Raw genomic sequence first — 13,797 nt, 5'->3', positions numbered from 1 at the left:
AACGTGATTGGGGCGGTGATTTGGGCAGATCGCTGCCCCAATCGCTTTCTGTGAGTCAGTCCAGTTTTTAGCTTTCTGTCTCTGCTTCCTCCGCTTGATTTGGGCAGTGATTTGGGCAAATCGTCATGCCCAAATCATTTCTGCGTGTTGCCTCCGGGTTTCTATTCCTGCGGGTGATTTGGCCAATTCATTGACCCAATCAGTCTCCTGTGAGATAGTTCAGGTTTCTGCTTTAGCTTGATCTGGGCAGTGATTTGGCCAAGTTACTGACCCAATCACTTTTCTTGTCATTTTCTGCACTTTTTCTCCAGTTTTTCAATTTCTTCCTTTTCTGTAAAAACAAGGTAAAAATCATAAATTAAGCTGAAAAATGTGTAAATAAGCAATAATAAAGATAATAAAAATGTGGCTAATTTATATTCGATCACTTGTTTTCACCTTTTCTGAAAGCTCTTATGAATTTTCTTGCTAACCTAGCAATTTCTTCTTCATCATTGGATAAGTTGGAGGATTCACTTGCATCTATCTTCAAGATAATAGACTTCATTTCGCCATCTATCAGTTTTTCTAATTTTAAAGCTATACTTTTCTTGTCTTTTTTCTTTCTCTGTGATCTCTTTTTTTAACATCGTTTTATGGACAATTAATGATTCAATCAACTCATCATATGTGTACCTTGTAAAGTTTTTTGTATCATGACTGTGGTTTTTGCTTCCCAAGATTTCGGCAGAGATCTTAAGATTTTCTTCAACAGCTCAATTTCTTCAAAAAAATTTTCAAGTGCTTTTAAAAGATAGACTAGATCAGTAAACCTAGTACTCATTTCAGCAATGGTTTCGCCTGATTTCATCTCAAACAGTTTAAAATCATGAACCAGCAAGTTTGCTTTAGATTTCTTCACTTGATTTGTGCCTTCATGAGTCACTTTAAACTTGTCCCATACTTCTTTAGCAGACTCACAACCTGAAACATAATTGTATGCAGTTACATCTAATATACAATGAAGTATGTTTAAAACTTTAGCATTTGTAGATATTTTTTTCTAATCTGCATCAGTATATTCTTCTTCATTCTTCTCTCTAATTTCTTCTGTAATCAAAGTAATTTCATGACTTTTAATAATCTTTTATGAAGTCTCTATATCAACAGATTGTATAAAAATATTTATTCTAACTTTCCAAAAAGAGTAATTTGTGCCATTAAAAAAAGATGATCATGTGATTGAATAGCCTTCGGTTAAAGCTGTTGGTATGCCAGCAGAATTAGAAGAACCAGTCATTCTAGGATCTTTCTAAGGTATTTGAACCTCAAGCAAGAGAGTATAGCTCTGATACCAATTTGTTGTCTCAAGATAAGTGATCAAGAGGGGAGTGAATGAATCACTTTACCAATTTTTCAGCCCTTGCTTAAAGATTTAATGAAAAATTATGGCTACTAATTCTATGTGTGAAAAGGTGATGGATTCAAATAAGATTTTCAAAAGTTTTCTTGAAAGATTTTGAAAAGCACCTAACAATAGATACGCCAGTATTCAACAGATGCGATTAATAGAAAGTAGAAATTAAGTTAGCAAACTAATTTTATCAAACCCTTATCAACAGTAATTCAAACTAATTTTAATGAAGAGAGCTTAAAAGTAAAGAGATTAGGGATAAGAAGATTAAACATAAAGATTTTATAGTGGTTCGCCAAACACAGCCTACATCCATTCTCCCAAAGTCTTTCCTTAAGTCTTCACTCCACTAAACCTTTTTTAACAACCAAGAGAATAGCTTTTCATTCAATCAGCAAGCTTCCCAGGTGCTTGTAGACCTTTACATATTTGATTCACACTCAAACTCTCACTTAAACTTCAACAGGTACTTAGAACCTCTATCAAGTGACCACACACTTGATCAACTTTATATAGGTTTTGATTCAGATGAAAAACACTCTTAATAACTCTTGTTAGATAGAGCAAAAATAATATTAAAATGAGAGAGAAAATATTTGTCAATGAAGATCAGAAGTGTGAATGAAAAGCTTTTAATACAAAGGTTTCAAAATATTCTCAGAAATTCAGTGCTTTCATTACCCATTTATGAAGATATTTAATATCTCAAATAGTGGTCTAGAAAAATTTTCTTTCTTAACTGCAGAAATAGCTCAATAGTAATAACTTTAAAAGTATTAGCCGTTAAAACGTTGAGATTCGCGCAAACTGAAATTAGTAGTTTCGCAGATTGAAAATAGTTAACTAAAATAAGTATAGGCAGAAATTAGATATCTAAATTTAAACTATATCTAAAATTAGATGTCTAATTTTAGCATTTCAGGACAATTTAAAAAAATAATTTAAAAATATTTTCTTTGATTTTCAAGAAACAAAATGATATAGATAATTTCATCATTGTCATATCAACTCACTCATTCTTTTACAATAAATCTTGAAAATATCTTTCTTTACTTCTTCTTCCTTTGATTCATGTTGCGTTACCATAAGAGACTTATTTTTTTTTTCTGATGTAGAGAATTTTATTGTGTTTCTAATGTTGTTCAGATATTCTACTTCTAATACTAAAGATAGTTAGATAAACATAATTTATTAAATTTTGGTATTATCAAAATCAAAGTTTTCCAACATTTATGGGTCAACATTATTAAAGCTTATTATAATTGTATGATCTATCCTCATAGATTCACAACAATAATAGAAAAAATATTTTAAAAAATAAATTTAGTAATAAAAAATATTATTTAACAATCGATTATTTTGAAAAGTTATTAGCGGCAAAAGAAAACATGTTACGTGCCTTATTTTTTTTATGAAATTTGTAACTTTTGGATTTATATATTTTCTAGCATATTTCTTCTTATATTTATTAAATAATTGTAAATGATGTAGAATTTTGGATGTTTTGGAATATATTTTGAATAATTATGAAATTTTTTACTTGTTGGAAAAGTTACGTAGCATACATTTTCTTATATTTGTTTATATGGTGGATGATTTGAAATTTGCTTTTTTATCATAAAAAGAAAATACTTTTGAAAATTGTTGTAATAGACATATTCAACTGTCATTATATGCAAAAATTAGAAAGAAAAAAAAAGTTAGATTTTAATATGATTACCGTTGCCATAGAGAAATTGTTATCTTTTAATTTAATATGAATAAAACTATTGCCATAATATTGATTCATAAACTTTTGTCCTATATTTATTCGAAGCGAACATTTTTATTTGTGTGAACTGCAATTTAGGTTTTTTTTATTTAATAAAATATTTATTTTAATTCTTATATTTTTAAAAATTTATAATTTAGTCTTTAATAATTAAAAAAATTACAATTTAATCTTTATATTAGAATTAAAATTAACTTGATGTGGAACCATGTTTGCATCATAATTTATCATTAATTTTCATGAAAAGAATCACAATATTCTTCGTTCCCACCGCCCAGAAAGAGAAAATTAGAAAGACTAAACTGCTAATTTATTGAATATTGTAGAGTTGGTTCGGCATTATCGCCACCACGAGTAGGCTTAGCATTGGCCATCAATGGGCAACGCGACAGGCCCAGCATTCGAAGTGTGCCTACCTTTGGTGAAGGCAGAGGCTTCGGTGAAGATAGAGGCTTCGGTGAAGATAGAGGTCATGTGTGGTGATTGCACGCTGAATCTGGTTACTTCAAAGTTGTAGGAGAAGGTTGCTATGCGATTCCAATAGATCACACATGTCTTCGCGATGTCGCCGATTTCGAGACTCACACATCCCTTCACTGTAGTGTCCCCGTCATCAATGATGCCCGCATGAGGTTGTGTCGTCGACTCACGGGACAGCCACCTATTATGGCAGTCGACGGATCCAAAAGGAATTAGTCTTCTCTCGATTCTCGTCGATAAAAAAGACGGAAAAATTGCCAATGGAAGAGCATTGCTCGGCCTTTGGTGTCTGCCAATACCCGACCAAGCCATGTCTTCGACCATTGTGCAGCGATGTAGCCCACCGTCAGGCTTGGTTGAGTTTGGCCGTTAATTGGGTCACAATGATTGAGTTCACTGTTAATCGTGAATCCAACTTCAACATATAACAGTTTAGTTTCTCTAATTTAAATGGTAGGAACTAAGGGTATTTGGGTTTTTTTTTTAAAAGAATTAACGACAAATTATTTCTAATCCTAAAAATAAGAACTAAATTATAATTTTTTCAATTATCTAGGACTAAATATAGAGATTAAAGTAGACATTTTATTAAACCAAAGAGACTAAGCTACAATTTGCTTCTTTATTTATTATGAAAATACAATGAAATAATTATTTTATGTAGTAAATTTTAAACTGTTACCATAAACTTATTGCTATAATAGACACAAATGAAAATAATTTTTTACCACTGCTGTTAATTTGATAAGTAGTAGTGAATTAAGCGACTACATCATCCAAATTACAAAATCAAGAGACCATTTTCATAATAATGACATAATCCAAAGAATGAAATTATTAAATTAATCAAATTAAAATATTACTCTTTTATAAATAATTTATTTCAAATAAGCCTAAATAATCATAAAAGAAATGAAGTTATAAAATAAGAATGAAATTAAAGAAAACGTATTATTATATTAACAATAATTTATTTTTGTCATTGATTAGGCATATAAACACACAATTTTTTTAAGCCTCCGACATAAATAAAATTATAAAAAGCTCCCAAAATAAAGGATTTCATAAAGCCAAAAAAAGGTGACGAGTACTCTTACGTCACGGATTATGGCATTATTCTCTAACAGACGGTTCCTCATTGACTGCGCATCCAACTTTATGCAGCATACAGTCCATAGCTTTTCATGCAAGAAAAAGAAAAACACAAAAGAAAAAAAAAAGTATACAAATTCAAAAACGACACTGCGGCGTGACGACGGTGAGCCCACATCACAAGCCAAAATGCCTTATAAATATGTAGCTTGAGAACCCAGATTTGCATCAAACATCTTAAAGCTATATCTTGGTTTCTTAAATCTTTGATTTCTAACAAGAATTTGAAGAGCATGGCTGATAATGCAGAGGTGACTCTGTTGGACTTCTGGCCAAGCCCTTTTGGTATGAGAGTTAGGATTGCTTTGGCAGAGAAGGGTATTAAGTATGAGTACAGGGAAGAGGATTTGAAGAACAAGAGTGATTTGCTGCTGCAGATGAACCCAGTTCACAAGAAGATCCCAGTTCTCATCCACAATGGCAAACCAGTTGCTGAGTCTCTTATTGCTGTTCAATACATTGATGAAGTCTGGAAGGACAAAGCTCCATTGCTTCCCTCTGATCCTTGTCAGAGAGCTCAAGCTAACTTCTGGGCTGATTTTGTAGATAAGAAGGTACTCTTCTTCTTTCCTTTTTTTTTTTTCAAGTAAAAAAGACAATAGTCTTTTTATTTTTCCTTTCTTTTTTACCAAAGAAATATAAGGATTAAGTTACTTTCCTTTTCTTTTTCCTTTTTTTTTTAAAAAAAGCTATGTCATGTTGGTTATTCTTAAAAATAAATAGCACAACTTCGAAATTTTTATGTAATTAACGGTTTGGTTCGATTTTTTAATGTAGTTTATAAAGTATAGTTTATATAAAAATATGAAATTCAATGTTTTAGTCATTAGCATTTGAGTGATATATAATATGGGGATTTGGGATACAGCTATTTGAGCTTGGGAGGAAGATATGGGCAACAAAAGGCGAAGAGCAGGAGGCAGCAAAGCAGGGATTCATAGAGTCCCTTAAGCTCCTGGAAGGAGAGCTTGGAGAGAAGCCATTCTTTGGGGGTGAAAATTTGGGCTATGTGGATGTTGCTCTTGTGCCATTCTATAGCTGGTTTTATGTCTATGAGGTGTGTGGAAATTTCAGCATAGAGGCTGAGTGTCCTAAGCTTATTGAATGGACTAAAAGGTGCTTGGCAAAGGAGTCTGTGTTCAACTCTCTTCCTGATCACAAGAAGGTCTATGGATTTATGTTGGAGCTGAAGAAGAGATTTGGGATAGAGTAGAGAGGCCATTGCTTAGAAAGGAGATTAATCACCTGGGTTTTAGTTGTCTTGTTTTTTGGCTTTCAATGGTGTGCTTTTCTTTGCTGTTTCATATCTAATAATAAAGGCAGTTGATTAATTACTTTGTATGCAATATTGGTTTGATTATTTACTTTCATTCAATACTTTAACTATATTTACATATTTTTATGTTAAGTAATATTTGATTTAAATTAAAATAATCGATCGAATCGAATCAAATTAAAAATTGAGTATGATTTCATATTCCATTCTAATTTTTTAAAAATTGATGATTTTGATTCAATATTAATAAAAAAAAAATAGCAAATCTGAATCAAACTAAATCCACCTGTTGGTATTTCTATATAATTTTAATAATATAGAAAGATTAAATTCTAATCAATATTGAAGTATCTTAATTGAATCTTATAATCTTAAAAATTAAGTGTAAAAATTAAAAAATTTAAGTGATGAAACCGAACCATACCAATTTAATTTAAATTTATTATTTTCTCTACTAATTTGATTGAATTCGATTATTACAAATATTTAAATTTCGATTTTTAATTTATTTACAAATTGTTTAAAAGTAAATAATTCAATTCAACACATAATAAAAATAAAAATAAAATACTAACAGCTAAAAAATTTTCTATCTTTTATCAATTTAATTTAAACTTAAATTTTTATTATTTAATTTAATTCAATTTTGAATTAAACTATCAAATACTCTCTTTTACCTATTTTTTTATTGTTTAAAAATAAATTATTTACCAGCAAACAATTTAATTAAACTCTTTTATAAATTAATTGATGATTGCATATTTAAAAAATAAAATTTATTAATAAAAGTAAAATTTTAAAATTGTTAATAATAATCTGATAAGAAATATAAACATTTTGTAAAATCTGTAATGGGAAAATCAATATTTGTGATGTTTAAATTTTAGTTTTTTGATTTAAACCTACTTTCTTTTTTTTTTTTAAATGGGAAAATCAATATTACTTTCTAACAAGTAATAAAAATAACGAAATATTAACAGCTAAATAAGTTTTTTATTTTGTTATTAAATAAAAAAAAATAACAATAAAAACAAATGCACTTTAAATTTTAAATTTTATTAATTCAGTTCGCTTCAAATTTGAATCAAATTAATTAAAGGCTTATTTTTACTTATTTTCATTATTTATGGTTTAAAATTAAATTATTGTGACTACTAATTCTATTATGAAAAGGTGATGGATTTAAATAAGTTTTTTTGAAAAGATTTTGAAAAGTAAGTTTTCTGAAAAGATTTTAAAAAGTAATTCAAACTTGACATACCAATATTCGATAAATGCAATTAATAGAAAGCATAAATCAGATTAACAAGCTAATTTTATCAAACTCTTATTAACAGTAATTCAAACTTGCATACAGATATCTCATATTAATAAAGAGAGTTTAAAAGTAAAGAGATTAGGAATAAGAATGTCAAACTGATAAAGAACTATTTAGATTCTGTTATGAATTTTAATTAATATTGTTTGTCTAAGACGATATAAGATAAAAGATAGGTTAGAATAAAAATCTTATTGAAATTCTTTAAATATTGAAAAGTAAGTTTCTAATAGTCAAGAAAGACTATTTATAATAGAAAAAAAATCCTAATATGAAAAATTATAAAAATATCTAAAAAAATAATTAAAATGCAAAATTGACCCCTAAACGATAGAATTTTCATATCGGATTTTGTGACAAGCTTACGGCCCTTGTCACACTTTTGAAAGTCATGCGTCTCAAAATTTCCTTTCCGAAAAGTTACCGTGGGTCTCCATCGGACGTCGGCAACAAAAATTAGGTCCGGTCTAAGTTTGCCGTAAAGTCCAAGACTAGTTACTCCATATCATTCCCTTCCTCTTGTAAAGAACTTGACCTCGAGTTATCATCAGCAAGGTAGCACTGAAATAGATCCGCCACATTAAACGTTTTAGAAATTTTCATCTTATTTGGGAAGTCAAGAACATAGGCATTGTCATTAATCTTCTGAATGATCTGAAATGAACTAATCTTCTTAGCATCAAACTTTTTCTATTCTCCACCACGCTCCTTATGTAAATACACCATATCTTGGTTACTGACATTGAAGGACTTGAAACGTCTATGTTTATCGGCTGTAACTTTATATTTGTTATTGGCTTTTGTAAGGCATTTATTGTACCTGTTTGAAAATATTCACGTGCTGCTTTGCCAAGTTGCTTGCTGCAATACTGTTATAAGAACCTGTAGGAAGGGCAATAATATCAACTGTATGCATTGGGATTTTTCTATACACAACTGCAAACGGTGATATCTTTGTGGAGTTTTGGACAGCACTGTTGTAAGCAAATTCTGCTTGTGCAAGAGCAAGATCCCAAACAGTTTTCTTATTACTGCAGATGCAGCACAAAAGATTGCCAAGCGTACGGTTCACCATTTCAGTTTGACCATCAGTTTGGGGATGGGCAGCACTGCTGTATCGAAGTTCAGTTTTAAAATATTTTCATAAAGTCATCCAGAAATGAGCTAGAAACTTCACATCTCTATCAGAAGTAATGGTCTTAGGGACGCCATATAAGCGAACAACCTCCTGAAAAAACAGTTTTACCACATGAGAAGCATCATTAGTTTTCTTGCAAGGAATGAAATGTGCCATTTTAGAGAACCTAACAACAACAACAAAAATGAAATCAGATCTACGTTGAGTACGTGAAAGACCAAGAACAAAATCCATAGACAAGTCCTCCCAAGGATGTGCTGGAACAGGTAGTAGAGTGTATAAGCTTGTATTTTGTGAATGTCCCTTCTAAGTTTGACAAACCACTTCTGAATCATCCGACTTGTATCCCTTTTTAATTGTGGCCAGTAAAAACGCTCCTTTAACCCAGCAATAGTCTTGTCACGTCCCAAATGACCACTCAAACCTCCTCCATGGACCTCTCGAATCAACTTTTTTCGCAAAGAAGATCAAGGAATCCATAACCTATTCTCCTTAAAAAGAAAGCCATCATGTATCAAGAACCCATCGGCAGGCTGGTGAGCTTGGACTCTAGCTCATATATCAGCAAAGTCATCATCTGTAGCATATAAATCCTTCAGAAATTCAAAACCTACAATCTCCTGATTAACCGTAATCAACAGAGCAGCCCTTCTACTCAAAGCATCTATCACCTTATTACTATGGTCAGCCTTATATTTTATAACATAATGAAAGACTCCAAAATAAGCTGCCCATCGAGCATGCATCTTATTCACATGTTTTTGAGTTTTAAAGTGGATCAAAGATTAATGATCTATATGAATAATAAACTCTCACCCCATCAGATATTGCTCCCAAGTTTTAAAAGCCCGGAATACTGCATATAGCTCATGCTCATAAGTAGACCACTTCTTCTTAACTTCATTCAGTTTCTCACTAAAGAAGGCAATAGGCCTTTTAGATTGTGACAACACTCCACCAATTTCAACTCCACAAGCATCACATTCAACCTCAAACAATTTATCAAAATCAGGTAGAGCAAGAATAGGGGCAAAATTAAGCTTATCTTTAATCTCTTCAAAGCTCTTATTGGCAACGTCGGTCTAAGCAAATTTCTACACTCTCTCTTTCTTCAAACAATCTGTGATAGGGGCAACGATACTGCTGAAATTTCTAATAAACTGTTGATAGAAGATAGCAAGGCCATGAAAGCTGGAACTTTAGAAATAGTTTTGGGAATGGGCCAATTTCGTATTGCTTCTACCTTCTTCTCATCAACATGTATCCCTTATGTACTAACAATAAATCCCAGGAACAGAACGCGCTCCGTCATATAAATATATTAATACCAGCTCACTTTCTTATAAGACTGGCAGGACTTGACGAAGATGCTGTAAATGTTCTTCTTCGCTGCGGCTAAAAATCAATATGTCATCAAAATAAACAACCACAAATTTACGTAAGAAAGGACGCAGAACCTAGTTCATAAGTCGCATAAAAGTGCTAGGTGCATTCATCAAACTAAAGGGCATAACCAGCCACTCATACAAGCCTTCCTTAGTCTTGAAGGCGATCTTCCATTCATCTCTTTCCTTGATCCGAACTTGGTGATAGTCGCTTTTAAGGCCAATCTTAGAGAAGACTTTATATTCGAATAACTGATCAAGTATGTCATCCAGTCGTGGAATAGAAAATCTATACTAAACTGTAATTTTGTTGATGGCCCAGCTATCCACGCACATTCTCCGAGTCTCATCTTTCTTTGGAACTAATAGGGCATGTACTCCACAGGGGCTAATACTCTCCTGAATATGCCCTTTCTTCAATAATTCTTCAACCTGTTCTTGGAGGATTTCACTCTCCTTTGAACTCATCTTATAATGAGGCAGATTCGATAATTTTGATCTAGGAATGAGATCAATCTGATGTTGGATATCCCGCAAAGGTGGAAGTTTGGTTGATTCCTCCACTATTTTAGGAAACTCCTTCTACAGCTCTTTGACGGATGGTGGTAAATATGGTGCATCCTCCATTGTCCCTTTTGCTCTCACCAATAAAGTTAGTATGCCTTTAGATTTTTCAACTGTGCTTGATAGCCTCTGCACTCCTATGAAAACAGCAACAACATTCTTCCCTTCCACTTTAGAATATTTCGCAGAACCGGAAGGCAAAATAGTAATCTTCTTTTGATTCCATGTCAACATATATAATTTTCCTTCCCCTTATGCAAAGCATCAACATCGAACTACCAATGGTGACCTAGCAAAATTCCATAGCAATCAATATCTATAACATCACAATTAACATGTTCAGTATAAGATTTACTGATCAAGATAGGCACGCTGCAAATTTTGTTGACCTTAATTGTTGAACATTCCTTAATCCATATGAATTTGTATGGCGAATGGTGCGGTTATGTAGGCAACTGCAATTTCTCCACCAATTGCTTAGCTATCAGATTCTCATAACTACAGCTATCTATAATTAGCCTGCAAATTGCCTCTCCTACTCGACACTTTTCTTGGAAAATCTTCCTCCTTTGCGTCTCATCCTCCTATTGTGTTGAGCATAAGATTTTCTTCACCACATAGGTGACCTCTCCATCTTCAGAACCAGCAATAGATCCATCATCGTCATCCACTTCTTCCTCAGATTCAGCCACCTGCTCAACCACATTAACCTTTCGGCGATCAATATTAACTCCTCTACGTTCTGGACAATTATTCGATCGATGACCAGGTTGACTGCAGCGGTAATATATGTCTCCCATTGGATTCTGATAAGGATTAGTTCTGCCTCCTTTATCTGTTGTAGTGGTGACTGCTTTTCCTTTACTATCTCTCCTTTCTTTCAAAGTATTCTGAGGGTTGCCAGAATTTACAAGCTTCGAAGGCTGCCCGCTGTAATTGCCTCTATATTGCTGCATCCCTGTCGAACCAAAATTTCTATAATTAAAATTTTGGTTATACTACTATCGTGGCTGCCACTCAACATGCTCTTCTGCCATTTTTGCCATCTCAATGGCGTCTGTCAAAGTGAAAATCGCAGCTACTCCCATCATACAGCGAATTTCGTGATTCAGGCCCCTCAGATAATGAGCAACCTGTTGGGCTTCATTCTCGCAGTTTTCACACCTCGTCTGCAACCTCATAGACTCCTCAGTATATTCATCCACCCTTTGATTCCCCTGTACACAGTCATGGTACCGGTTATACAAAACTTGAGCGTGATTGCTAGGTAAGAACCGCTATTCAATCATCTGCTTCATCAACACCCAGTTTTGTATGGGTTATAGCCTTCTCTGATAGAGTTCGTTTTGAACCGAATTCCACCAGACTGCTGCACCCCCTTTTAACTTATATGCCACAATCGAAACCTTGCGATCCTCTTCCACGTTTATAACTTCAAAGAAATGTTCAAGCTCTACCAGCCAATTAAGAACAGATTCCACATCCAATGAACCAGGAAAGTTATGAAGGTCTATCTTGATCTTTTAACCTTGCTGATAATTTTGTTGGGAATTTGCAGGCATAAGATTGGCAACTGGCTGGGGGTGTGCGGCAGCGGGTGGTTGGTGAATTCCTTACTGCAGGGCTAACTGTTCGATCATCTCCCTCAATTCTGCCAAACATGCTTCAATTGCAGCAAGTCGCGCCTCTTGGTTGTCTGCCATGATCGAACTTTTGCTCTGATACTAATATGATAAAGGACTATTTAAACTCCGTGAGCAGTTTTAACCAATATCATTTAGCTAAGACGATACAAGAGAAAAGATAGGGTAGAAGACGAAAAGTCTTATTGAAATTCTTCAAATATTGAAAAGTGAGTTTCTAATAACCAAGGGAGACTATTTATAATAAAAGGAACCCTAATATGCAAAATTATGAAAATATCCAAAAAAATAATTAAAATGCAAAATTGACCCCTTAAACAATGGAATTTCCATATCGAACTTTGTGATAGGCCTATTGCCCATGTCACATATTTAAAAGTCGTATGTCTCGAAATTTCCTTTTCAAAAAGCTATCGTGAGTCTCCATCGGACGTCGACAGTAAAAGTTAGGCTCGATCCAAATCTGCTGTAAAGTCTAAGACTAGTTGCTCCATGTCATAAACATAGAGATTTTATAATGGATCGGCAAACATAGCCTATACCCACTCTTCCAAGGTCCTCCCTTAAGTCCTCACTTCACTAAACCTCTTTTAACAGGCAAGACTAGGGGTGAGCAGTATTCGGTTCAAACCGAAAAAACCGACCGAACCGAACCAATTTGAAAATTTGGTTTGGCTTTTTATATATTTCGGTTCGGTTCGATTTTTAAATTCAAAAATTTCGGTGATTTCGATTCGGTTCGATTTTAGATTCAAAAATTTCGATTAGACCGAACCGAACCGAAATCACCTATACTACGTCGTTTTGAAATGTACCCTTATAAGCTTATTTGCCCTAAATCTAAAAGCTGTGCCTCTGAGAGTAGAGAAGCTAATCTGTAATCTCAATTTCACGCCGCCCTCACCCTCCCGTCACACATGCCTGTGCCTCTTCTCTGAGCACTGAGCTCCACCACTTCCAGCGGGTCCACTGTCCACCGTCCAACCTCCACTCTCCTGATCTCCTCCCGACATCGACCGATTAACCATCGCGGCTAATTCAGGTCATCGATCTTCACTTGCAACGCTGAGTCGCCGACTCCTCCTCACCTCACTGTAGCTCTCTAGTCTCTCTCTCCAGTCTCCACACAATCGTCGGTCGTCGCTCTCCACGCAATCTTCGGCTGTCGCTCTCCAGTCCATCGGCTCTCAACGCTGTCAGCAACTTGGTTGTCCTCAATACTTTGTCTTCTTCAGTCCTCAGTCTTTCTCAGTTCTCAATTCTCGCCTCCTCGATCCTCATCAGCAACTGTAAAAGGTAAGTAAATTTTTTTTACACTATTGAGAAAAGTGTTGGTTGTGTAACTTTCTTGTTTCTTGTTTGAGGTATCTTGTTAAATGTCGCTCTCCAGTGCCCATGGAAAGTAAATGAATTGTGAACTTGGCTCATTCACTGATCAATTATCAATAGCTTTCTTATTTATTTTTTACAGTACTTGGTTGGTTTGGAACTTACTTTTTATGCTAACTGTGTTATATTCTAAAGTGGGTTATGTTTCTTGTAAAAGGAAATACTAATGGAGGCAAGAGCGGAATTGAAGCATTATGTTTTAGCTTTTTCTCTAACCTGGTGTTGCTACACTGTTTGTTAAAGAGTTTAGACTTCTGAATCTTAGGAAGAAATTTATAGTAGTTTATT

At 33.6% G+C, this 13,797-nt stretch overlaps 1 protein-coding gene across 1 annotated transcript; it reads left to right on the top strand.

The window, feature by feature from the left end:
* The first annotated feature begins 4,946 nt into the window (after positions 1–4,946).
* Positions 4,947–6,142, top strand: LOC110622469 (probable glutathione S-transferase parC). Its single transcript, XM_021766970.2, has 2 exons — positions 4,947–5,350; positions 5,665–6,142. Exons 1-2 carry the CDS (start codon positions 5,030–5,032, stop codon positions 6,007–6,009), a joined length of 666 nt encoding a protein of 221 aa, XP_021622662.2. The 5' UTR covers positions 4,947–5,029; the 3' UTR covers positions 6,010–6,142.
* The last annotated feature ends 7,655 nt before the right edge of the window (positions 6,143–13,797 follow it).

The sequence above is a fragment of the Manihot esculenta genome, chromosome 9 (assembly GCF_001659605.2).
Source record: "Manihot esculenta cultivar AM560-2 chromosome 9, M.esculenta_v8, whole genome shotgun sequence".
In the NCBI taxonomy this organism is placed as follows: Eukaryota; Viridiplantae; Streptophyta; class Magnoliopsida; order Malpighiales; family Euphorbiaceae; genus Manihot; species Manihot esculenta.
Note: the sequence above shows the minus strand (reverse complement) of the source record. Positions and strands in the feature narration are given on the sequence as shown.